Source organism: Ascidia mentula, chromosome 3, assembly GCF_947561715.1.
Source record: "Ascidia mentula chromosome 3, kaAscMent1.1, whole genome shotgun sequence".
NCBI lineage: Eukaryota > Metazoa > Chordata > Ascidiacea > Phlebobranchia > Ascidiidae > Ascidia > Ascidia mentula.
In genome coordinates this window covers 9,542,306-9,569,386 of record NC_138568.1, presented here as the reverse complement: position 1 = coordinate 9,569,386, position 27,081 = coordinate 9,542,306, and the positions used below count along the sequence as shown (strand labels likewise).

Here is a 27,081-nt window from a genome sequence, read left to right as displayed (position 1 = left end):
ATTTTGTTTCCCACTATGTACAACACAGTGATTAACGGTTTAAATGCATTTATAAACGAATTTTGTTTCGAAAACAAATTTTGTTTCCCACTCTATACAACACAGTGATTAACGGATCAAAGGCATTTGTAATCGAATTTTGTTTCGAAAACAAATTTTAATTCATGCTATGTTCATGATGTTTTTGTGCAACTTTTTGCATTTTTGAATAGATAAAATCAGTTATCACAGTATATATAGACGTAAGTTATACTTACTAAGGCGTTTCAACTTTAAATTAAGAAACGTTTTGCTTCAACATATGCCCTACTCACACATATTTCGCACAGCGTTTGTTTCGTGTGATAGTGGATGAAAATCTAGTTTGTTTTGGATTAATTCGTATGACATGTTCCAACAGATTAGTTTGATAAATTAGTTGAAAAAGATTTCTGATTTAGGAACAATCCTTAACCCCGGCCCCATTATCTCACGTTTGGACCAACATTGTCCAATTTATCCGATAGTGTTGATTTAAATAGCTCATTTGACACCTGTATAACCTAGCATTTTTATTCCATAATATGTTACAGCACGTTTGCGTAACGCTTCTAATTTCAAGTATGGCCCTCTACCCCCATCATGTGGCCAGTCGTCGTCAAGAATTTTGTTCACAAAATTCGTTCACAAAATTCGTTTACAAAATTTCAATTTTGTTTCCCACCATTACAGTGGTTATGGTTGTATCGTGTTTATCAGTTGAAGGTTCTCATTCGCACAAACAATGGTGTGAAGAGACAAAAGCGTGTTTTGAAGGAATGCCACTGTCTGGCCTGTGTTATGCTGCAGGCACTTGAAAGTTAACTTGCTGCATTATCTTGTACATGCTGGAACAAGAAAATCATTGAGAAATGTAATTATACAACAAGTTTTCGGACTTCCTGGGAGCACTGATGAAATTGAATACAAAACAAAAGAAACTGTTACATCGCCACTGTTTTATGTGATGTATTGATAATTGACGTCAGCACAATGTACCGTTGTTACGTCACAAATACCGTTGTTCCCGTAGAACCCCAGTGCCTGCCTGTACTGTTGTTGACTGAGTTTTGTCCTGGTTAGTTTTCTGCTGTATGAAAATAATATTATGTTCTATTTGAATAAGATAAATTAAGGCAATTTAAGTGCAAGTTGAATCTGCTAACGTTGTTTCCTGCTGTGTTATTGATTGGGAAGAAGCCGATGTTTTTGTGACTGGTTCCAAAATAGTTCGGTAAGAAATTGTGCATTTAATTTCAATGTTTTTGGTCGCTAATTCAACGCGTGTTGTGTACAAACCGCAGCGTCTTTGAATAAAGTTGAACCGTTCCTTTTGAAGAAGAAGCGTGTGCGTTAAGAACCATTGAGGAAAAACCCGTCTGTTGCACTGTCCGGGCGCAACCAGTCACGCCCGTCTGACTGCCAAGGGCAGCGCAACATCGTTTCGAACTATTTAATTCCTTATCATCGTTTCGAATTATTGGATTTATTCTCAGTCCGTTTCGAACCATTTGGATTTATTACCATTCGAAATGTGTGATCCTGCTTCACCGTCTTCGTCTTCCACCGTCGAGGACCCGGCGGTTTTGCTAGTATCCAGCTGCGCGCACGCATGGCAACAATCTTGTCTGCATGTTGAAGAGTTAATGCTGAAAATTGACAACGCTGTTCTTGTTAAGGAAAACCTGCCACAGCTCGAGAAGTGTTTTTCCGACCTGATTGATGCCTATGCGCCGCTTGCTGAAAACAGCAAAGAATTGGCTCTGGCAAGACAGGATTGCCAGCGTGCAAAACGTGAACTCGATTCTCGTGTGGCGGAGTGGTTTGCCAACGCCAAGAAGTCAACTGGGCGTCGGAAGACTATATCAAGCCGATCGTCGAGTTCACATGTTGACGTACATAGCTCTGTTTCCTCCACCTCCTCGATTACCCGTCAAAGAATAGCCGCTCGTGTTAAACTTCAATTGGCTCGGGTGTCACAGCGTCAAGTCAATGAAGATTCTGAACTTGCAAGGCGTCAAGCAGAACTTAATGCTGAACGAAGAAGAAAACGAGTCGACGATGAGGTTGAGATGGCCGAGGCTGAAGTACGTGCGTGGGAGGAAGAATCCATTGCTGGAGATCCCCTGCTGTGTGACCCAAGACATCCTCCCGTGACAAGTTCCTCTGTCGGGGGGCTTCGACCTGAGTTCAATAGTGCGCCGGTAAATGCTTACCAACCTGCTGTCCCTGTCGTACCACGGTCACACCCAACTTGCGTGGATACGAAGCCGTTTTTCCCGCAATCCGTCAGCGCACCCGTTGCTTAAGGTGGCTGTACACAGAATGCGTATTGCGTTAACGTACGTAAATCGCATCCGAAAACGGACCGACAGATTACGTACGTAAACGGAACGAATTTTCGTTCCGAACCATCCGTTAAAGGGCACTGTACACAGAATCCGTTATCGTACGAATTTACGCTTGGTTGCGCATGTCAACAAAGGACCGATGACTGCTGCTGCGCATTTGTACAATTGCAGATCAGTGATTTTAAAGTAGTACTACCTCTTATATGTGTTCAGTTGGTTTTGTTGTCTGCCATCATACACAACGAAAAACGAAAACAAAGAAAAAGGTAAAATGTTTGAACAAAATGTTTTTTTGTTTTAAATTATGTTTACATCCATGTAGGCTATGGATGCGTCAAATATATAGACAACGACAAAAAGGCCAGTGGCTTAGTTTAGTACCAGAACTGGAAGCTGACCCAGAATTTTACTTCAAATATTTTCGAATGGACAAAAAATGTTTTCTTGAATTACTTGAAGAAGTTAAACCATTGATTGCTAAGGTGCATACAAACTGGCGCGCACCAATATCCCCGGGACATAGATTGGCTATAACACTGAGGTAAGTTTATTTTACACATTATTTCTATTTCTTCAACATCAAATACCATTTTTGATTGTTGCCATTCACTAGGTACCTAGCCAGTGGAAATTCATTTTCGGACTTGGCATTTCAATTTCGTGTCAGTGAATCTTTGATCTGCAAAATTGTGCCTGAAACAAGTGCAGCAATTTGGACCGTGCTAAGGCCAAAAGTTCTCACTCCTCCAGCAAGTCACTCTGAATGGATGGAAATTGCAAATGAATACCAAAACAAATGGCAGTTTCCGATGTGTATCGGAAGTATTGATGGGAAACATGTTGCCATACAAAAACCAGCAAAACAAGGAAGTGAATATTATAACTACAAGCATTTTCACAGTATTGTCCTTCTTGGAGTGTGTGATGCCAACTACCTTTTTACATTCGTGGACATTGGTGATTCCGGACACCACAGTGATGGAGGTGTTTATGCCAATTCTCCAATAAGTAAATACTTTGAAGATGGTGTAAACATTCCTCCAGCTGCTATGCTTCCTTCCTCAAATGTGGAAGTGCCCTACTGCATTGTAGGTGACAATGCTTTTCCATTAAAGCCATACTTAATGCGACCATTTCCTGATCGAGGTCTTTCAGATGACAAAAAAATATTTAACTACAGATTAAGTCGAGCTCGGCGCTGTATAGGTAAAATGATATTTGCATGTTTAAACAGCAGCTTAACCTTTCTTTTTGCAGAAAATGCCTTTGGTATTCTTGCTCAAAGATGGCGGGTACTTAGATCAACAATAATGGCAAACGTTGAAACTGCAACTCAAGTTGTCAAGGCTACTGTGGTTCTACATAACTGGTTGCAGAGCAAAAATTTAAAGAAGTCTATAGAAACTAGGGAATACATTGGTGCCAATGATGTTGACTATGAAGTAAATGGTGAACTTGTTGAGGGAGCTTGGCGACAAGAGGAAACTGCATGTCTTCCCAACATCCAAGATCAAAGATTTCACCACCATTCATTGTATGCAAGGCAAATAAGAGACTTGCTGAAGGACTACTTCAGCAGCAGCCAGGGGGAAGTGTCTTGGCAGTACAACATAGTTTCACAGGGCACAACCCTTGATTAAGACAGATTGCTTTTCTTTTATATGTTTTTTGTAATAAAAGAACAGTGAATGCATACTGAATGTTGGCATGTATAAAAATGCAATTGAAGATGTATTTGAAGGAAATGAAAGAACACTGCAAATGAATAGAACAGAATACTGGCAGTAAAATACTAAAGAAAGTGAACAGTGAAATGAAAAGAACAGTACCAATACTTGTGTTTCAGGTAAATTACAGTCAAACATGTGAAAAAGAACTGAAAACAGTTTGATACTTGCATATATACAGTTAATACAAAGCTATACAATCTCCGCACTTTCCTGCATCTCAACTTTGTCATAATCTGCCAATACTTCAGTAATGGCTACAAAAGCTTTATGCATGTTTTTTGGCATTGCATCCAATCTTTGTTCAATAATTTTGGCATAATGAAATGCCATGGTACTTTGAGGTTTTTTTAGTTGTTCAGAAATCAAAGCATTGGTTGCGTGCAAAGTTTCACCCAATTGTTCCTATGCAAAATCATTGTAATTAAATGATATGAATTATTTTACACATCCTCTTGCTAGGTTTAAACACTATTACCGATAGATCGACACCCGCAGCCTTCCTCCTTCTCTTTTTACCAACCGAACTGGGTGAACGACCAGTTAATGCTTGTGGCTTTCGTTTTTTTGGGGTTTGTAAACCTTCAGGTGTACCAATTTCATGTACTTCAGACTGTTTACCTGAAGTATCAGGACTGATGGCTAAAAAAATACAGGACCTTGTCTTAACAGTTTATTAACATGCTGTTGACTGTATTACCAATGTCTGCTGCCTCACAAAAAGCAGAGTAAACTTGTTGTTCTTCTGCTGTCAAAGTTGGGTCCTCTTGCAAAATGTTAGACTCAGTCCTAAACATGTAGTAAGTTCAGATACAACCAAATAAGTTTAATAATAATATTGCCTGCGATGCTTTGTATAATTGTCCAAAAACATCATTGATGAAAAGTATGGCCAGGTTGGTGCAGGTATGTAACCAGATCCACTTGGTCTCTCTGCTTCTTTCTTTTTGCGTACATACGTATCTCTTAGGTTTCTCCATTTTTCTTTGGCACTTTTACCTTTCAAAGGCAGGCGAAAACATTATCTTTGCTTGGACAAATTGTAAATTGTACAATTTTTGTTACCTGTTATACCACATGCTTTGCCAACAGCATCCCATGCATTTTGGAAATATGTTTTGTCACAATGTTTTGGATCTTTGATATCATATAAAGCTGGTCTTTCACGGACAAGTTCAATCAGTTTTTCCTTACTATATTCCATTTTAGGGGCCTACTAAGTATACCAGTTGTTATGCAATTGTAACAGCTATTATTACTGATAATCACTGCCTCACAAAAGATATTTAACCAAAAAAAGAGTAAAAAATCAACTGTTGATCTCAAAATTACCATTTTAACCTTTCAAGTATGTATAAATATTACAAAAACCTACTTCATTCAAGATGGGTATATTTTCACAGCAACAAAATCGCATGCGTACGTGCGTAAAAATCAAACATGTTTGATCGCGTCGGATGGCCCTGCGTTAACGCATGGTTCGCAAGTTTCGGACGTTACGCATTCTGTGTGAAGACGCCGTCGGAAGGCGACGGACCGAATTTTTACGCGCGTATGCGCTTACGGACGAAAACGGACCGAAACGCATCCTGTGTACAGCCACCTTAAGTCATATCAAGGTCCTGATCCCTTTCCGTTGAACATACAGGATGTTGTCTCTCCGTCGCGTAGATACGTCCCAGAAGAGGACTTCATACAACAGCGAATCGTTTTGCCCCAGCCCGCGGTCAGAAAGTTTGATGGCGATCCGTTGAACTACTGGTCATTTGTTCGTGCTATTGAGTCCCATGTTCATAGCCGAACGAAGTCCCAATATTCACGGCTAGTTTGTTTGTTGCAATTCTGCGAAGACTTCATTGCTGCTAAACTTGAGATCTACAGCAAGGATAAGATCTCAGGATACTCCAAAGCCCGTTCCCGACTTGAATACGATTACGGACAACCCCATATTATTGCCAACGCATGTGAACGTCGGCTCAAACAATTTCCGCCAGTCAAGCAAGGTCGACCAAAAGACCTGATGGAATTTTCTGACCTTTTAGAAAAGTGTCGCAGCTCACTTGAAGATATTGAGGAGTACGCGAGCTTGAACTCCTTGGATACGTTAAGACAGCTAATTCGAAAACTGCCGTTCCGGCTTCAAGAGAAGTGGATCGAACGTTCCGTTCAAGTGCTCGACGAGACTGGATCCCAAGCCGGATATCTCGCCTTTACAAATTTTGTCGTAGAGCGAGCGCGCAACGCCAACTCGTTGTTCGGTGTCGAGGCTGTCTACGAAAGCGTGCACGAAAAACCCGTCCCTGTTTCGGTAAAGAAGGGTCCTCGTGCTGCTGCGTACAACATCTCGTCGTCGACATCCAGTCAGCCTCGAAGTCAAAACCCACCTACTCCCGTTTCATGTGCGTGCTGTAACAAGCCTCACGACCTGTCCAAGTGCCCGAAATTCGACGGAATGTCTCCCCAGGATAGACGTGGGTTTGTTGTCACAAATGGATTGTGTTTTAAATGCCTTTGTTCAGGTCATCGTTGCGGGAAATGCACGATTCGCAAGCCATGCTCGGTAGAAGGTTGCACTGGCACTTTTCACCACACAAAGTTGCATGGCGCCTTTCAGAAGAGGCGACCCGGCAAGATTACAGAGAACCCTGCCCCGAAGCCACCGCCGATAGAACAATCGGCACCGATAATGGAAGCTACAACGGACAACTGCGGAGTCTACCTCAACGTCGTTCCCGTAAAGGTCAGACACAACAACATCGAGGTAAATACGTACGCTTTTCTTGATCAAGGTTCTACGTCTACATTTTGCGAACAAGGTCTGATTGATAAACTTGGTCTGCAATCCAAGGATCGAAAGATTTGTCTGAGCACTCTGACAGATCAATCGCGAGTGTACCAAGGCTCCACTGTGTCCTTCACCGTCATGCCGCTTGATGACGGAGAGCCGTTGTTGTTGCCGGAAGTGCTGTCCATCGACAAAATTCCCGTGTCGCCGAATAGGATCCCTGATGCGAAGAAGCTTGCGGAGTTCAATCACTTCAAGGAGTTGCCCCTGCGTCGCCTGGAAGGGGGAACTGTGACGATACTGATCGGAGCCGATAACCCCGCAGCCTTCAACGTACAGTGTACACGTTCTGGACCGCAGGGGACACCTTGTGCTGTAAAGACATCTCTTGGCTGGTCACTCTTTGGTCCCGCACTTGGTTCGTCTGCAAGGAGCGAAGCACATGTCCGTTTTTTAAAGGTTGCACAAGTCATGTTCCAACGGGAGATAGAGTGTTTGTGGAAGAGCGACTTTGGCGACGGAACATCAGTATTCGACATACCCTCATCCAGGGAAGATCGAATTGTTTATGACACGATGAAGGCATCGGTGAAGCATCAAGATGGACATTTTGAGCTCCCATTACCTTGGAGACCTGGAATCGAAAAGTTGCCACCCAGCCGCCAGATGGCGGAAAAGCGACTGGTCGGTTTGAAAAGACGATTGTCTAACAACGATGTTCTGCGAAAGGGATATGTAGACACGGTGCAAACGTACATATCCAAAGGATACGCCGAAGAAATTCCCGACAACAAGGTCGTGACAGACAATCGCATCTGGTACCTGCCTCACCACCCAGTATTTAACCCACACAAGCCTGACAAGCTTCGTGTGGTCTTTGATTGTGCTGCCCGAAGCAGAAGCGTCTCACTGAACGACGCACTGATGCAAGGTCCTGATTTTCGAGGCAATGTTCCACCAGGTTCGGGTGGAACCCCGTGATCGCGATGCACTTCGATTTCTCTGGTGGCCCGGTGGAGATCTGACCTGTACACCGACGCCTCACCGGATGAAAGTGCACTTATTTGGTGCAACGTCCTCTCCGAGTTGCGCCACCTTCTGTCTGAGGCAGACCGCAGATTTATTCGGTAAAAACTTTGATCCACAGGTTGAAACCGTTTTGCGGCGCAATTTTTATGTGGACGACTGCCTCGCATCCGTCAAGGATATAGAAACTGCTATCGCTGTTCGTCTTCGTTTGAAAGACCTGCTAGCCAGAGGAGGATTTCGCTTGACAAAGTGGCTCTCTAACGAACAACGCGTTTTGGAGTCGGTTCCCGAAAACGATCGAGCAAAGGTTGTGAAATCGCGTTGCCTCGATGATGCTACGCAACAGAGAGTCCTTGGTGTTCATTGGTCTGTTGCGGAGGACGCATTTCGGTTCAAAGTCAAACCGCCGAGCAGGCCGCACACGCGTAGAGGAATCCTTTCAGCTGTCAGTTCACTTTACGACCCGCTGGGCTTCGTATCTCCCGTGATTCTAAGGGCCAAGTTATTGCTGCAGGACTTGTGCAGAATGGAACTGAATTGGGATGGCGGCATTCCGGAATTGATATTCGATAACTGGAAGAGGTGGCTTGCTGAGTTGCCTCACTTAAGCAATGTTGTCGTTCCACGTTGCTTCAGGTCTTCGGAACTGAAACCTCCATTGAAGTATCAACTGCATCATTTCGCTGACGCATCTAAGTATGCGTATGGCGCCGTGTCATATCTTCGCATCGAAGACGATCACAGGACAGTGATGTGTTCTTTTCTGATTGGAAAATCCCGACTTGCCCCGTTGAACACGAAGACGATCCCTCGACTGGAGCTCACCGCTGCTGTGCTCGCTGCGAGGTTGGATCGCCTCATGAGAAAGGAACTAGACTTGCCCATTGAAAGTTCAGTTTTCTGGAGTGATTCCACTGCTGTTCTGTTAAGCATTCGAAATGCAACCAAACGGTTTCCAGTTTTTGTCCCCAATCGCCTGGCAGAGATTGAGCGACTGACCGACATTACGAATTGGAAACACGTTCCTACAAAATTAAATCCCGCAGATGATGCCTCAAGAGGTCTACCCGCTGATGCCCTTGTCAATTCGAGTCGCTGGTTAAAAGGTCCAATGTTTCTCCTGGAGCCAGAAACCAACTGGCCGTCGCAACCGCCAAATGCTGCCGTTGTTCCTGAGGAATTTAATCCGATGGGGAAGGCTGCAGCCTCCTGTACTGTTAACGTACATCAGCCGAAGCACCCCATGGATCGAATCATTGAACGTTACTCGTGCCTACATCGATTAAAGAAAGCCGTGGCCTGGTGGATGAGATTTAAGATGTTTTTGATACATCGAAGGAAATTATCAGTTGTCCCGTCAACTGACATTGGCTTGTCTGAGTTGAAGATCGCCGAGTTGGAACTTGTCAAGTACGAGCAGCGGAAAAGTTTTGCTTTACTTCTCTCTGCATTAAGTGGAAATTCTCGACTAAAAAAGACTGACTGCAGTCGTTCCGTCTACAAGTTAAACCCTGTTCTGGTTGATCAAGTGCTCCGTGTTGGTGGACGTTTAGACAAAGCGCCGATAAGTTTCAACGCGAAACATCCTGCAATCATGCCCCATTCTTCGCATTTGACTGACCTATTAATCCTGGCCCATCATAAAAGAGTTGGACACTCCGGGATGGGACACACCTGGACTTCAGTTCGACAAGACTACTGGATCATCAAGGGCGGTGTTGCCGTACGGCGCGTGCTTGGAAAATGTCTGTCTTGTCGACGCCGCAATGCTCAACCGGGTCGGCAGATGATGGCCGATCTGCCGTCGGCTCGCTTGGGAATCGCTGACCCTCCGTTCTCCAATGTCGGAATTGACTATTTCGGTCCTTTTCTGGTGAAGCAGGGTCGCAGCGAAGTGAAACGTTACGGTTGCATATTCACCTGCCTTACAATCCGTGCCGTTCATCTGGAGGTTGCCCACAGTCTGTCTACTGATTCGTTTATAGCTGCCCTTCGTCGTTTCATTGGGAGACGCGGAGCACCAAAGCATATCTTCAGCGACAATGGCACAAATTTTGTTGGTGCCGAGAAAATACTGAGAGAGTCGTTGCAGGCATGGAACCAGCTTCAAATCTCTGAATTTCTGCTTCAGAAACAGACGTCGTGGTCATTCAACCCTCCTGCTGCAAGCCACATGGGTGGCGTTTGGGAACGTATGATTCGTTCTGTTCGTCGGATCATGTCCTCGCTTGCTGGTTCCCAGGTGATGTCTGATGAAGTCTTGGAGACCTTGTTTGTGGAAGCTGAATCCATAATCAACTCAAGACCCCTTGTCCCGGTGACATTTGATCATAGGGACGAAGAACCGCTGACCCCGAATCATCTCCTGCTGATGAGAGGATCGCCCAACCTGCCTCCGACGATTGCAGAGAAAAAGGATTGCTATACAAGACGGCGTTGGCGTCAGGTGCAGTTTCTCGCTGACCATTTCTGGAAGAGGTTCATGAGAGAATACCTGCCGGTTATCACTGCTCGTCCCAAGTGGCATGATTCTCATCGCAACTTTAAGAAAAATGATGTCGTCCTACTTGTGTGCGAATCTGAGTGCCGTTCAAAATGGGCGATCGGTCGAATCATTGAGACGTACCCCGATGAAAATGGAAAAGTTCGCATTGTGCTCGTTCGGACGAGCAGCGGTGTCTTTCGGCGCCCTATCACAAAACTGTGTCGCATCGTTGATTCTGATGAGACCTCCTCAACCTTTCCGAGCGATGTCAGCTCGGTTTGCTAGATGAACTCCGGGTAACTGCTCGGTTTTCTGAAGATACCTTTGGACACTGATTTCTCGCCGCGATACGCAAGATATTGGCGATGTGTTTGTAAAAATGTTTCATGTCATTCCCACATTTTGGGGGGGAGTGTTACATCGCCACTGTTTTATGTGATGTATTGATAATTGACGTCAGCACAATGTACCGTTGTTACGTCACAAATACCGTTGTTCCCGTAGAACCCCAGTGCCTGCCTGTACTGTTGTTGACTGAGTTTTGTCCTGGTTAGTTTTCTGCTGTATGAAACTAATATTATGTTCTATTTGAATAAGATAAATTAAGGCAATTTAAGTGCAAGTTGAATCTGCTAACGTGGTTTCCTGCTGTGTTATTGATTGGGAAGAAGCCGATGTTTTTGTGACTGGTTCCAAAATAGTTCGGTAAGAAATTGTGCATTTAATTTCAATGTTTTTGGTCGCTAATTCAACGCGTGTTGTGTAGAAACCGCAGCGTCTTTGAATAAAGTTGAACCGTTCCTTTTGAAGAAGAAGCGTGTGCGTTAAGAACCATTGAGGAAAAATCGTCTGTTGCACTGTCCGGGCGCAACCAGTCACGCCCGTCTGACTGCCAAGGGCAGCGCAACAGAAACAGTTGTTTTGCAAATGTGCATAGACAAATGCCCTGATGTAACCTCCTATCTTCAATCACGATTGTTTCCTCTGATGTACGAGAAGGTGTGGAAAACGAGACAAAATGTCAAAATCGGATGGTCTAACAACTATGCTGAGTCAATGAACCACATCTTAAAAATAAAAACTGCTAAAATTGCCTCAACTAATTTCGACTATTAACAGTCTTGTGGAAAGTCAGTATCTAGACCTCCAGAAAGCCTTCACACAACAGGGTCCTTACTATCAAGTACCACCGCAACAATGGTTTGCTATTTCGAATTCGGAAAAAAACTAAGCATCTTGACCGATTCATGAGGGTTTGAATGAAAAACAATCCAAACATGTCAAATAACCGGAAATTATACTAACGTACACTCGGATTTTTCAGGTAACTATCACTCCTTAGTTTCCCCGTATCATTTGTATTGGTTTCGATGCGGACTGGGGAATGTAAGGAAAAATAGCGGGAGACAACTTCGTACGTACATTGTGAAACCTGTTGTACGTCAGTGTAAGAAATTCATTGCGTTCAACGTACACGCTGGTTTTTGTGTACAGTTGCAAGGGCTTTAAGTTAAGAAATTCCTAGTTTTCGTGTACGGTTGCAAGGGCTTTAAGTTAAGAAAATCATTGCGTTCAACGTCCACTCTGGTTTTCGTGTACAGTTGCAAGCGCTTTAAGTTAGAAAATCATTGCGTTCAACGTCCACTCTGGTTTTTGTGTACAGTTGCAAGCGCTTTAAGTTAAGAAATCATTGCGTTCAACGTCCACTCTGGTTTTTGTGTCAAGTTGCAAGCGCTTTAAGTTAGAAAATCATTGCGAAATCCATTGTGTTTGACGACAACTGCATTATTCGTGGACAATGCTATATGCTTTTAGTCCAGAAACGCATTAGGATTAACTTCTGATGTAATATATGTGTACAGTTGCAATGGTTTTAAGTTAAGAAATTCATTGCGTTCAACGTACACGCTGGTTTTTGTGTACAGTTGCAAGGGCTTTAAGTTAAGAAATTCATTGCGTTCAACGTCCACTCTGGTTTTTGTGTCAAGTTGCAAGCGCTTTAAGTTAAGAAATTCATTGCGTTCAACGTACACGCTGGTTTTTGTGTACAGTTGCAAGGGCTTTAAGTTAAGAAATTCATTGCGTTCAACGTCCACTCTGGTTTTTGTGTAAAGTTGCAAGCGCTTTAAGTTAGAAAATCATTGCGTTCAACGTCCACTCTGGTTTTTGTGTCAAGTTGCAAGGGCTTTAAGTTGAGAAATTCGTTGCGTTCAACGTACACCATAGTTTTCGTGTACGGCTGCAAGGGCTTTAAGTTAAGAAATTCATTGCGTTCAACGTACTCTCTAGTTTTCGTGTACGGTTGCAAGGGCTTTAAGTTAAGAAATTCATTGCGTTCAACGAACACGCTGGTTTTTATGTACAGTTGCAAGCGCTTTAAGTTAAGAAATTCATTGCGTTCAACGTCCACTCTGGTTTTTGTGTCAAGTTGCAAGCGCTTTAAGTTAGAAAATCATTGCGAAATCCATTGTGTTTGACGACAACTGCATTATTCCTGGACAATGCTATATGCTTTTAGTCCAGAAACGCATTAGGATTAACTTCTGCTGTAATATATGTGTACAGTTGCAATGGTTTTAAGTTAAGAAATTCGTTGCGTTCAACGTACACGCTGGTTTTCGTGTACAGTTGCAAGCGCTTTAAGTTAAGAAATTCATTGCGTTCAACGTAAACTTTGGTTTTCGTATACAGTTGCAAGGGCTTTAAGTTAAGAAGTTTTTCGATGGTCTGTACAGATGTAACGTAGATTAGATTTTGTTGACAGCACATAATCCGTCGATCGCTATTATGTTCAGCCATGCATTAGCTTATGTACGTGGCAAAAAATTGGCATGACTTGAAAATAAATAGTTTGTTTGCGCAACGTTGATTAATTGCCGTTATTTGTTTGCAGGAAATTAACTGCCAGAAGGAAAAATGGAGATAAACTGCCAATTTAACCTGCAGTATTTTCACGGCGATGCGCCGCCCATCCCGTGGGTAATGTCACAATTTTAACGTTTTTTTCCTTCTACTTTAACTGTATTTTTTGTTTTTACTTTCAGCATCAAGGTCAAGAACAAAAAATGTGCGTTTCGTCATACTTGTTTTAGAATAATTTTTACCCATTGCGTTTTGTTGCAGATGGCTGCCTCGTCATGTGTTTGAGGACCTACAGCGGTAAGTGGGCTGATTATGAAATAATTAAGATTGATTCGGGTTGAGAACTGATTAAAACGCTATCTTTTTTTCTTGTTTAGACAAAACAAAATTCCGCAGGCCGCTGTGTAAGTATATTGTGTTTCCTGATGTGAGCCAACCAAAATGTTGTGATGCCAACCGAGTCTTATTTTGTAGGTGGCTGCCAAGGCAACAATTTTACGAAAGGGTAAATTTCTATTCTAATTATGTATAGTCATAGGCGTAACCAGGATATTTGAAAGGTCGGGGTCAAATTTTTTGGGAGAAATTTCCCGATTTTCGGCTGTAAACTGTAAGGTTAATTGTGGTCGAGCATTGCAAAATACGAACGCCAGTGTTGGCGTGAACCGTCGCATGAACGATGGCTTCCAGGCAAGGAACACGCCAATGAGAGTTTTTGCGGTGGTACTTTCGTCGTAGTTTTATTATAAATTTTGCAAACAAGTCTGAACCTTACATCGTCGGTATGGTTTGCATACATGTCAGTTTAAGGGCTAGCTAGCTTATAAAGAAAGAATGACAAAAATTTCATTCATACGGCATAGCTACAAATCGCTTTACGCCGTTAGAACTTTTGTTTGCACCACTCGCTGCTGCGAAATGTTTTTGACACCGGTTGATTACGTAATGCTGCGATAGAATTAAAAATAGTTTATTTGTATTATACTCTTACTATGGTGTATTATCCTCATAATGAGCTCATAATAAATCTCAATCTTGTGAAAATAAACCACTTGAATTATCTGAATTTTATTGAAATCTGCTCGACGAAACAGATTTACCATTAAAACTATAAAAAAAATTATAATTTACAATCCTTCAACCGTGTGAAGTACAAAAACTTTTTTAAAACAATTCTTGTGTTTCAAAATTATTTTTTTAAAGTTCAAACAATGTGCGCGTCACGCCTGACTGCTCACTGAAAAGGGCGCCAAACTAACTTGCCTCCCCAGTCTTAGTTCTTTGAACTTCTTTGTCTCTACCTGTGCGAACGTGATTACCGAACGTTGGGCGCGCCTTTTTCTTAATTACAGGTAGTGTTGTAAGCTGTTTCGTGTATCATTTTGTGAGTTAATCAAAAAAAGTGAAAAAGACTTAGTATGGATTTAAGCATCCAGGGTTTAATTGATTTTGTCAATCAAGACTACTCTGGAAGATGTCCCACAAGGGGAAGTTCTTCAAATAAATGCTGAAATTGAGAGTAAGTTTTACATATACTTCTTTAAACGTGAAAAAATTGCCAAAGCTTTGATAAATTACACTTAACTTGGAAAAGGTAAGCTATAAGCTATATATATATATTTTGCAGACCATGCCGACATCTAAAGAACGAGGCGTTTAGATGCTTTCTTGGAGCAGTACAAATCAGCTCGTCTTGGACTAGGTGCAACAGATGGCAAGGTTAGAGTGAAGTATAACTTACCAAGTAATTCAATAACCATGCTTATTTATTTACATTTCACAGGCATTTTGGTACAAAAATATATCAGACCGATTAAATGTGCATGCTAAAAAACAGCGGAAGTGTCATGGGTACCCCTAAATCAAAAGAGCATATAACAACCCTTCTTTAAAGCGAAGAAAGGTTTCTCATCAATCATATGAAGTACATACACGGGGCGAAAACTTGTATGACGAGGCAAAAGAAGTATGGATTTAAACTTTTTAAAGCTTTGTTATGATGGATTTTTGACTTGATTATTTTAGATCCTGCTGCATGAATTTAAAAAAACAACTTTGCTGCGCAATAAGAAACTTATTGCAGAAAAAATGGAGGAAACATTTTGTGTCCGCAAAAACTTTGTTTTTGAAAATAATCCTTCTCTTATGACATTAATAAAAGAATGGCCAGCTTTAACTATGTACAACGAGGTATGTTAATTGTATTTTCATGTATTTTTGTTACATATACGTCAAAGCCACATATTGACAAGTCAGAGCTCCACTGCTGATTCTTTAAATCTTTTTCTGACTTGCCAATTTGTAGCGGCTTTGAACCATAGCTTGACTGCGGTACTGTAAATTTATGGACTGAATTTAATGTAATTTCTATTTCTTGTAGTTGCTTCGTTAATTTAAAAGAAAACAAAATTTTACTGATGAAGCTGCTTTGAACAGCATTGCCAAAAACTTGTTTCAAACAATTATTAAATATTCTTCGGGAAAACCAAACAAAACATCCTATATAAAAAAAATATTGGACTTTTTGCCATTTGATGAGAATGATTGCTTTGCTGGTAAGCCTGAAAAAACTATCACATAAAAATGTTACAAAATTTTTGTTTTTGTAGATGTTCACTTTATGGTTAGAAGATTACTTTTGTGTACTTAATCGAAGTACAACACAAAACAGCAAGTTGGCAGGAGTGGTATTTGCTAGATTTGTGCCCTGTAAGTATAAGCAATCATATTTCATATTTTCATGGAAAATTTTTGTTGTTGTTTGGGTCATTGGCCAGGTCATTAGTGTGAGGGCAGTTTTTGTATTGACCTAATGTACTCATTTTATATCCACAAGACTAGCAAGGCTATTAGCTTCCAAAAAGTTATTCTGTGCATAATTATTTAAAATTGGGCATAGTGTAAAAAGTACAATTTAGGTATTGGAAAGCAGCATCCTTATTATTTAGCACAGGCCAATAGTAACCGAGTATGTAACTAAATTGTTTTACTATTTAGGCCAACACAACATTTGAAGATACCAGGGCCGATTTTGGAGATCGGCAACAAACTGTGTTGTTTGTATATGGAGACATTTTCTTGCCGCAAAAAAATACACTTTTTGCGGAGAAAAACCCTGTGCTCAGTGTGGACAGCATTTCTAAAGGCATCATAGCTTTATTTGCTGTGTATTATATTCTCAATTATCAATACTGCCCACATATAACCAAAACACTGCAATTTCTTCAAACATATCTGCTTAATATTCCTGAAAACTCAATGTATGATTCAGTGCGGGAGTTAAAACTTCAACTTGACAAACTAAGCCTGTAGTTATTTGTGTTGACTGTAGTTATTTTAAATGTTCATGTTCTTTCTACAGAATGACAAGAAACAATAAATGTGATTCTTCGAAAAAACAAGCTGTGCAATGTCTATGATTAATGGGCAAAAAATGACACAGATTTTGGGCATAGTGAATTTAAACCCAAAATAGTGACCAGATAAAATTGGGTCGAATGTGTTTCTACCCAAAGATTATTGGGTAAATCTATAGGGTAAGAAGATATTTAACCCAAAAATTTTTGGGTTTGAATAACCCAAAAAATATTTTGGGTTTCCCAATGAACAGACCCAATTTTTTTGGGCTTTTTTGACCCAAACTGGTTTACAGTGTAGCTCTCTTCACATTCGGCACTTGCTACATTTCTCATAAGTGCAAGCACTTCGTCCTTATGTTGGCCAACATTATTGTCAGACTTTCTTACCCATCGTTCCCATGCCTGTTCTCGATGGAAATCACAAATAAGGACATTTGTATCTGTAAGTAAATTTATCATTTCAAATTATGTCTTACAAACTACAGAGAGGAACATGTATACCGGCAAAAACACTTTCAATTGCATGTATTTCTGCATCACATTTGTCAACCATAAAGAAATTTGGTTTCCCAGAAGGTGACCAAGATTTTAAGATAGACAGTGCCTCCATAGGCGCCGACTTTACAATTTTTTCGGGTATGCCAAACTATATGACGTCATAAAATGCAAAATATCTTTCTTGGCGCTAGAAAGGGTTGGACGTGAGACTGTGTTAAGGCTCGTAGTTTACAAACTTCACGCAACGCAAAGCACTTTTCCAAATGAACGCATGTTTATGTGCGGTAAGACCGCATTGAATATTAAACAAAGGAACTTTTTCGAATGACAAAGAGAAATTTCCCAAACAGCAGCGCAAATTGGGTCTCGTGGTATTATATTTGGTGAAGCAAGCAATAAACATCTCGTTGTTACTGCAGCGATCATGCCTTTTAAAGGTCAAGGACCCTGAATTCTAAAGTGAGGTTCACCTAGGAACTCTATGCCTAAACTAAAAGCTACCTATTGCGGCATACGTTGCATTACCTGCTGTCCAGAAACTCGTTACTTTGGGAAAGTAAACCGTGATAACTGCCTAAATCTGAATAACGCGTGACGAACGTTGGTCAGATTCTCGGGTATGCGGCATACCCGAGATTTTCGTGGGGTATGCGAGGCATACCCGTGTTCGGCGCCTATGAGTGCCTCTTCAATGTCTAATTGCCGTTCATTTTGTGTAACAAGGCTGGCCACAACTTGATACCCAACATTTGTTTTTACACAAAGAAAAGGAAAATAGCACCAGGAGAGATTGGGAACAGTTCGAATGCTCACGCTCATGGACTTTACATGTCCAAGAGCTGCACCGCTTCCAAGACTGGAAATCCATTTTGAAACAGGAATTAGGAATCGCTACAAGCTATGTCGGGAGCATCAAAAGTCTCAGTGCATACAAGCACATGCCAGAAGAAGTGCCACCAGAACTGGCATCAGAAGCAAAAAAAACAAAGTTCCAGAAGTCATCAATGAACGCCTTTAAGGCAAAATTATTTGAAGAGGATTTTTCTTACCCTGAGCTGCTCGCCAAAAGAGCCTACCAGATAGCAGTCTTCGACAAGCAAAGCCGTAAAATGAAGAAGGAATTCAATCAGAGAAATCGTCAATGAGGCGCAGAACATTAAATGGAACGGAATAAAACTCGACAAAAAAGAATTATTGATAATACTAATACAAGCAGCCTTAGAAGCACGCAACCTTGAAGAGGACGGAATCACACTTGCACCTCACATTGTGCTCCACGGAGAAGCAGGAAAATCACACTTGTACGAACACAAAGGCATGGAAGCACAATGCTTGTGCGAGCTTCTTGACGTAGAAATGGGTGAATGGGGAAAAAACCATCGAAGAGGACCATAACATATTAGCCAAGTGTATTAGGGAAAGTGGACTCCATATTCCCTAACGTTATATTGTGTTGTGTTGTAATAAGTTGTGCCTGTGCCAAACAATGTGTGGAGTTAGTTTAACCCTGCTAACTGATGAAAGGGGGAGGGATAGGAAAGGGGGTTAATCAGTCAAAGCTGAATTATGTTTCTGTATCCTCGACCTATTGAGAGCCAAAATGTGCAAACCTGTTTTTTGTAATGAGAGAAGGGTATTTTGTGATGAGACTATATTCGCATTGGAAACTCCGTGCAATCGCTGGTTGTGATAATGCAGATACAACTAAGTTTCTTAACATCTTTGTCAAATTTCGGAATGTAGTCAATTTCAGAAAGCATGGTGTTAACATCCGGTTCAGAGATCCAAGAAAAGCAGTGATGAGTTCATGTGATGACAATAGGTTGCATGAATTGGCAAAGCTTACGGAATATGCGAGAAGCATGAATTCTTTTAGTAAAGTCAGGGTAAAGCAAATATCTGGTTATAGCCTACTTCGTCTGCTTTAATCATACATGTCAAAAAAAAGCAAATAAGTCATTGGGGTTTGGTTTGCCTTATTGGGGTGTTCCCGGTTAACGATGGAACGGCGCATGGCGCCGCGGTTAAACCGGGGTTTGCGTACTTGTCGTTTTTGCGCCGCACTAGCGGCGGCTATCCACTCTTCCAACGCGTGTTCGTGCTCGCCAAAATGAGGGTTGTGAGAAAAGGGGCCAATCACGAAGTTATCGAAGCGAGCTCATAGATCGTCCATGGAAATTTTAACATTATCGTTACTATTCACTGACTTATTTAAAAAGGTTATTGGGGTATTGTCAATGTTGGAAGAGGTAGAATCACGGCTTCGGCGTGTATTGCCACACGTGGGTTGGCGGGAGTGCTCGCCCTTCGTACGCGCCGGCGCCGCAACGCGGGATGAGTGATCATTCCCACGCGTCGGACGCGGAACGCCGCCGGAGTTTGCAACCCCGTCAGGCCTTTCCGGACTGGCGTCCGTTCTGGAGCCTCAGGAGTTTCTTCCCTTGCTCCGCGATAGCTGACGCTCGGCGCGGGTGCGAGCTCGCTAAAAGGTCCTCGGCAGCGCGCGTCGCCTTTGCCGCCCCGTCCCCCTCGGCCTCGTTCAATCCTAGGCTCGAAGTCGGCTTTCACTGTTAACAAAAAGGTGGTATATGCCACCTTTTTTGGTGATTCACCACTTCCACCTTTGGGGTGAAAGAAAGAATTCTATCCTTAAAGTGCGTTTTTTAACCACCTAAATTTGGTGGAAATATCAACAACAAAACACCTTTTTTTGTTGGTGGTTAGGGTTAGCTTCTAATTCATTTGTTGAACACCACTTATTTTACTTAGTTTTATTGGTTACCACTGCTGTCACAATTTGTTCACGAAACGAACCACCGACAGTGGTGGTCTGACATTTGGCAATTTGTACACATAAACAGCCAAAAAGGTGAGACATTTGTTCCAATTATCAAATATCCAGTATAGCGACATTATTAACGTTATAGCAGACTGAACAGACAAAACATCTTGTATCATTCACCCGTCCACTGACACAGTTATTGATTTTGTAGCCGAACAAAACAATATAGTTGGATATGGTGTCTTGGCATCCTAGAAGAAAAACAGTAAATAAAATTTCTTTTCTACACAGTCGCAAAAGAGCTTTCCTTATCAATTGCCACATGATGTTCTACATTTTCATTAAATATCGTGGGTAAGGCCAAATAATTGCTGTCCTCCCCTTTAAAATATTGTTCTTCAGATCAGCCGTTTCAAACTTCTTTTTAAAGCAACCCTTATTTTTCACAATTAATATTTTTTAAATTCTTACGACAAAAAAACATTTGTAATGACCCACAGTGTGATAAAACACTGATTTTTGTTTGTCTCAAAGAAGGTCAATGGCTAGCATGATAAAAACAGTACAGACATGGTCACAACTTTTTGGGATGACATTATAACATTGTTGTTGGAAATAATTGTGTTGCCAGTTTAAAAAAAAACACTGTTATTATAATGCCCCCAAAATGGTGATTATTCCCAGTGTTTTATAACTGTGCAGTTTGTGAAAATGGAAAAGCACAAACTAACTCGAAAGCTGCCTCATAGCTTGGTCACATTCTTCCATTTGATATATCTGAATGACTTGAACAGTGATTCGTAAATTTTAACAGCCAATTCGGTTTTGATTAACATTTCCATTTCATTTGTTACCTGTTTAACAGTAATGGTTATTTTGGTTAATATTACACAAAGTTAGTGATGCAACCTCATACCCAGCAAAATTTTTTTAGTCGTGGATATTCCTCCAAAACATCTTTGACTGCTTTGCCTGTAACTATATCTATCCTTCTATAGACTAAAGGTGCGCTTCATTCTGTCCTCAATGCCTTCCAGACTCATTTAGCAACCATTTTTTGTGCGAATGCAAAGTACTTTCATTTTCACCTTGCATTGTATCAAAGTTTTCGTTCTAAAATGCAAAAACTACAGTCAAACTTTCACAAAAATCTGACTTACATGTACAACAAACCAAAACAGTCTTTCTCCTCATGTTCCTTAAATTAGACCTGTATTTCGGTTCTAAGTTTCCAACAGTATAATTAAAACACAATATCTTACATAGTTCTAATTCGTCACAGTATAAGTGGATTCTCAAAAAATCCCTGTTGCCTTGAAAATATATATCACAAGAAAATGTGTTTCCATCTGAATAGTCACACAGTATGGATGAATCTCTATTATTTGACTTGAACATACTTGAAAGCACATCAATATGAGATAGATAAGTTTTCAGGGTTTCTAAAATTGGAACGTATTGAAATGAAATACCTTCGTCAAGTGAAATTGTTTATGATTCAACAAAAGCTACAGTCTGGCAAAATCTTCTGTATAAGGTCCCACATTAGTTAGTTCAACATCAGGGACACAGTTTCGTAAACTGTCATGGTATGCATTCCTCATTTCAAACTACTTTGTACAATCGGCTGTTACATGACATTAGCAATAATTTTATAGAACGCAAACATGAGAGGAAGGGTAAGTTGCAATTATGTTGTGATGTAACTAATGTTGAAGTATTTGTAGTTGCTCAAGGCTTTTTGTTGCAGGGCAGAGGCAGGGGTTTTTCCCAACAAGTAAGTGGCAATATTTAGCTTTCGTGTGTGTTTTGTCATACTTATCACAAAAATGTTTTAGGGTCGAAGCTCCCAACTACGTGTAAGTATTGATATCCTTAAGGTCTTTTACAACCCATTAGTATTATTTTTTTTAATTTATTGAACACATTTCTTATTTCCATTTGAAACTCTAAATTTGTTTTATTTATGCATATTTTCACAGTCGAGGAGCCCGTCTGTTAGGGTAAGTGTCATTAAATTATTTTCACTTGAAACTCTAAATCTGTTTTATTTTTGCATATCTGCACAGTCCAGAAGCCCGTCTGTTAGAACATAGAATACTAAAACATGGAATGGAAACTCCGCTGAAAGTGCGCCGTCACGCATGAGTAACACTTTACGCGAAATTAAAAATGCATTTGGGTTAAATGCGATTAAGGGGCTTAAAAACCCATTAAATAGAACAAAATTTAAAACTTTTTTTAAGAAACAAGAAATTTGGTCCCTCGTCTTTTGAAATATGTGGATGATTTTGAATAAATCGTGTCACATCATTTTTTACGGCGATTTGCTGTCTACTACCTTTTGGGTCAAAATATGAACAAATAATTGCGCGCTTTTGCTGTTGCCAAATCGAGTAATATTATCAACTACTATGCTTGTTATGTAAAATCAACTAATTGCTAATTATGTCTTTTTTTAGGACAGTATCTCTGCACACAGTAATGCGGTTGTTTGGGAATATTTATTTTGCAAAAACAGGGCATTTGACAAACAATAGTATGGCTGCTTTTTTCTGCGATTCCTGTATCTTGATGAAGATGGAGAGGAAGATATTATAATGAACCAAATTATTAAAATCGGGAAATACCTAGCCAACACCATGTTCATACTGCTGAGTGCAAATGTTGCCAGTAAAGTCCAACACAAAACAACATTTTTGTGCATAATATGGGTTTAAAAAAGTTAAGCCTTGACATAATATATGTTGATTGCTTGCAAATACTCCAGGACAGTGGGAATACTTCCAATATAAACCAACTATAACTTGTATATAAGTGTTTGCATATGAGCAAAAACTTTCATCTTTTTCTTCAACATGACATGTTTCTATCAGAAGCATTTTAATACATATCTAAATCAAATTCTGTTGTGTTTTACTTAAAACTAATCTGCGAAGAAAAAAAATGACCAGTGAAAAAGGGTATTTTTAATATATAAAGGTCCAATTTGGCTGAAACAAAAGGCAATTATGTTTAGTTCAACAAAACATTACATATCTTCAACTGTGTCATAAGCATTCAACCAACTGTTATGATAAGAGTAAAAAAATATACTTCTGTTATGTGTGCAATAGTTTGACAAAAATGATTTCCATCCAATTTGATTTGTTTTCTTCTCAGGGATATTAGACAAATCAACACTTAAGGTCGAACTTTCGGACAAAAAAGCCAATATACAACCATATATTTACAATGAAATCAAATAGAAAACTCAGTGATGTGTGGGGAAAATGTATTAAGTAGATTACTAGCACAACAAAAGCAGGTTCATTGCTATTCACAGAGCATCAGCTCATATGTGGCATGAATTGCTTAGAACCAATGGAATATAAAAAATGACACAAGAATTTATTTAAATTATGTCAATATTTTTTAGATAGTTACAAGTTACCACTATTTATTTATTATTTAATATTATTTGCACAAAAGATGAAAAACGGCCAGATTTAAGTATAGTTAACCAAGTAAATACAATCTTTAAAATTAAGCAGCAAAATTTGGCCCCATTTTATCTGGTTTACAAAGGCTACAATCTGACATTTTGGGCCAAAAACTACTTCATGTAGTACTGCACTATCTGTCCAACATATGTCTTTACAAAAAGCGGAGTTAGGAAACATTTTGATACATACCCAATAATGACTGCAAATAAGTGACCTCTGGGTCAGACTGTTTTGTTCATATATTAGGTTTCTGAATCCCATGATTGCTTTTTAGGCAGATATGCAAATCTAAAACATTACGTCATCACTTGTATGACGTAATTACATGTCTTACGTCATCTTTGAGGTTGACGCGAAGACGTATTAACAATTTTTTAGTCTGTAAGGTGACTTGTAACACACGGTCAAAAAGTGCATTATAGCGCGTCATAATTAAAATCATCCACATATTTCAAAAGATTAAGGATGAAACTACTTGAATTACATTTAAATAAATTCTTGTGGTTACATTAACTTAGACTTTTTCGCCGCCGAAAAACGCCAAAATCGCATTTAACCCAATGCATTTTTCATTTTGCGTAAAGTGTTACTCATGCGTGACGAAAAGAGTTTCCATTCCATGTTTTAGTATTCTATGGTTAGAGTAAGTGTCATTAAACTACATACACGAGTCATACAGACTAATACGTAGATGAACAATGCGCACAAGAAATAAAATGGCATGGGCATTGATAAAGGAACTGGAGAGATATACTTTATAGTCAAACAAGAAAGTTCCAACCACGCCCCGGCCTTTCTTATGTGGTCGCTGACCGTTTTGGTAACCCAGACGCCTCGCCAATAGCCATATGAAACTGGTGATGAAATATCACTCTGCGGAAGTGTTACACCTCTCAGAAAGAGCCTGATTGGTCAAGTTTACCATCACTCATTGAGTGTTACACCGTTTAGGTCAAAGCTCAAATGATACGGTATGAAATTGACCCTGGTGTTCTTTATCATTTGTGCCTTCGAGGCATTTGCCAGCAATTACTTTGAAGATTTCGGTTCCATAATTATATGTGCAAACATTTTACTGAAGACTTTAGCCTGTTGCTAGCCATTTGGCATACATTCAAGTCATAACTCCACAGCTTCATCCATCCAACTGTTGTGTTCTCTGTGGAGTTTCTATAGTGGCAATATTCCAACCAAATTTGGTTGATAAAGATAATTCACCATATCTTGTGCAGTCCGAACACTGTTGTCAGTTTCTACATCAGGCATTGTCAAATGGTCTATATAAAGCATTTTATGGTTGGAGATGTCAATAACAAGTATAACCCAATGAAACCCGGAAGGATTCCATGGTATAAAAATCTTTTGTTTCACCTTTAAATTCACCCCTTCCCAAAGTTTTTTAATTGAAGCTTTCCTCTGTAATGTTTGAGCCACAGTAGAACAAACATATAGGGTGGGTTGGTATTTGTTAGTTAATTGCCATAGGTAGCTGTTGATAACTTCATCATAAAGCCATCCGACATTGAATCTGCTGTCATGCCTTTTAAGTTGACATACTTTAGCTGGCGGCAATGCATCATCCAGAGATATCAAATCCAACAAAGAGATTGAATGAGAGCCATTTTTTAAAATTTTATTGGAAGGTTTAAAGCCCTTAATATGAGCTGTGATGCTTTGTTGCATCACTGACTTTGTGTTCTCTACTGTATCCATAAAATCCCTATCAGAAGATTCATTTTTGTCACAAGCCTTTGGTTTCTGTGGTGTCCTTTGTTTGTAAAACAAAGTGGTTACTTGATGCAGTGGTCGCATAAGGTTGGCAAACTGCCCAACTCGTGAAGAAAATGGGTTTGGCTTTGGTCGCTCGCGAGGCAACTCATCATGAGAACCCTTTTCAGGATATGTAGACTTTCGTTTTCTCGTCAAAGACTTCAGATCAGGAATTTGAGTAATTCTAAACCCGGAATTCAGAAAACTTGGCAATAACTGCATTGACATCAGAAATGCCTTCATCCAAAAACTGCTTGGGGCGGACATCATAGGAGAGGTCCATCAAATGTTTCACCAAATCAATGAACTGTTGGTGGCTTTGTTTGCGGCCGCTGGTTTTGTCACTTGCAATGTTTTCAGGTTTGTTGAGAATTGATTGGTGGGCACAAGAAAAATTGATTTCTTTATTCTCAGTCACAGACTTGGAAACAGATTTGACTGAAAGTTTGTTTACAACAGCAGGATCCAAAATCATGTAAACAGAGTTGCTGTACCATTCTGGCAGACTATGCCATCCCACATCTGCATACTTGTCAAATATTGCAAACATATGCTTGCATGGCAAAAAAATTCGCAAAAAGGCATGACATGTGCATTTGGGAAAATTCCTATCATTACCAAATTTTACGGAGTATATTTCAGAAGTTGAGCTGCGGCCTTCTTTTTTACATATTGAACTTGCCTGAATGTTTGCAGATTCTCCAATACGCTTGATGCAATGTTTCACCAATTTTCTTGGACGATTTTGAAGAAAATTGGGAACATCTGCGTTAAAACTTTGTAATCTCCAGATAATCTCATGTTTTCTTGCTTGTACCTTTACATGAGGTGATTATATTGATTTCGCTTGCCACTTCCATTTGAAAGTAACCAAAATTTGATTGTAGGAAACTTACTTCTCATATGCATTTGGAAGGAATTCTTTGTGCAAAATTGTGATTAAGCCAGATAATGATTTATCTGTCCTGAATCGAACATGACATTCTTTCAAAACTCGGTTTTGTCTTTCAACACCATTGTTGGTACGAATCAAAACCTTTAACTGGTCTGCTCGATAGAGCCACATCCATCTCTAAAAAATGTTGCACTACCTGTGAAAATCTGAGAAAATACATATATACAATTATAAAACCTCTTTTTCCTTTAGCCAAACATTTGTGAAGTATTTTTGCAGTTTCACATTGTTTATCCACACAGAACTGGACTGAAATAGATGTAATGCTCTGCCGCAGCCTTCCTCACATTCAGCATTAGCTATTCCTCTCATAAATGATAAAACTTCATCCTTGTCTGGGCCTACTTGATTTTCAGACTTTTTTACCCATCTTTCCCGTGCCTGTTCGCAAATAAGGACACGGACATCCAGAAAAATTGCTACAAAATATATGGCATGTATATTTTATGCACACTTTGTACCTGCAAAAATAGCATCCATTAGACAAATGCCTTGCAGCAATCTTCGCTGCCAGGCAAACTGATGGATAAACAGCATGGTTTGTTCGGATTGAATGACTGGCGCTGTTGCTCCATCAACTACTTCAGGTTCAACGTTTGCAGAATACGGCCGGAAATATATGTTGTCAGTAGCATCTCCTGCCTTCACCCATTCATCCACCAACCCCTGCACATTGCTTTGATCAATGTTTGCGAATCTGTGTTTACAAAATGCCCGGTACTTATGACTTTGAATGTCCTTTTTCGTTCGATAAAATCTCCTGTTTGAAGTAGATGGTGGGATATCATTTTTGAAAAGTTCATGGGTGACATAATGTTTTAGGCTTCTCAGAATTTCTTCAATACTGCCTACACCTTCCGTAACCAATTGATCAATTCTAGCAATTAGTCTGGATCAACAAAAAAGATTTATTTCCAGAAAAATAACTTGTTTTTCATAGAAAACTTACTTCCCCTAAAACATGACCTGTATGGT

General features: G+C 40.2%; 3 protein-coding genes across 3 annotated transcripts in view; 2 read left to right on the top strand and 1 right to left on the bottom strand.

The window, feature by feature from the left end:
- Positions 1-27,081, bottom strand: part of LOC145895017 (uncharacterized) — a 126,163-nt gene that overhangs the window by 48,986 nt on the left and 50,096 nt on the right. The gene's annotated exons all lie outside the window — the stretch shown is intronic.
- Positions 1,551-7,862, top strand: LOC145895539 (uncharacterized). Its single transcript, XM_082984341.1, has 6 exons — positions 1,551-2,222; positions 2,583-2,635; positions 2,692-2,910; positions 2,983-3,575; positions 3,627-3,972; positions 5,696-7,862. Exons 1-6 carry the CDS (start codon positions 1,551-1,553, stop codon positions 7,860-7,862), a joined length of 4,050 nt encoding a protein of 1,349 aa, XP_082840467.1.
- On the top strand, positions 7,930-10,680 carry LOC145895538 (uncharacterized). Its single transcript, XM_082984339.1, has one exon. It carries the CDS (start codon positions 7,930-7,932, stop codon positions 10,678-10,680), a length of 2,751 nt encoding a protein of 916 aa, XP_082840465.1.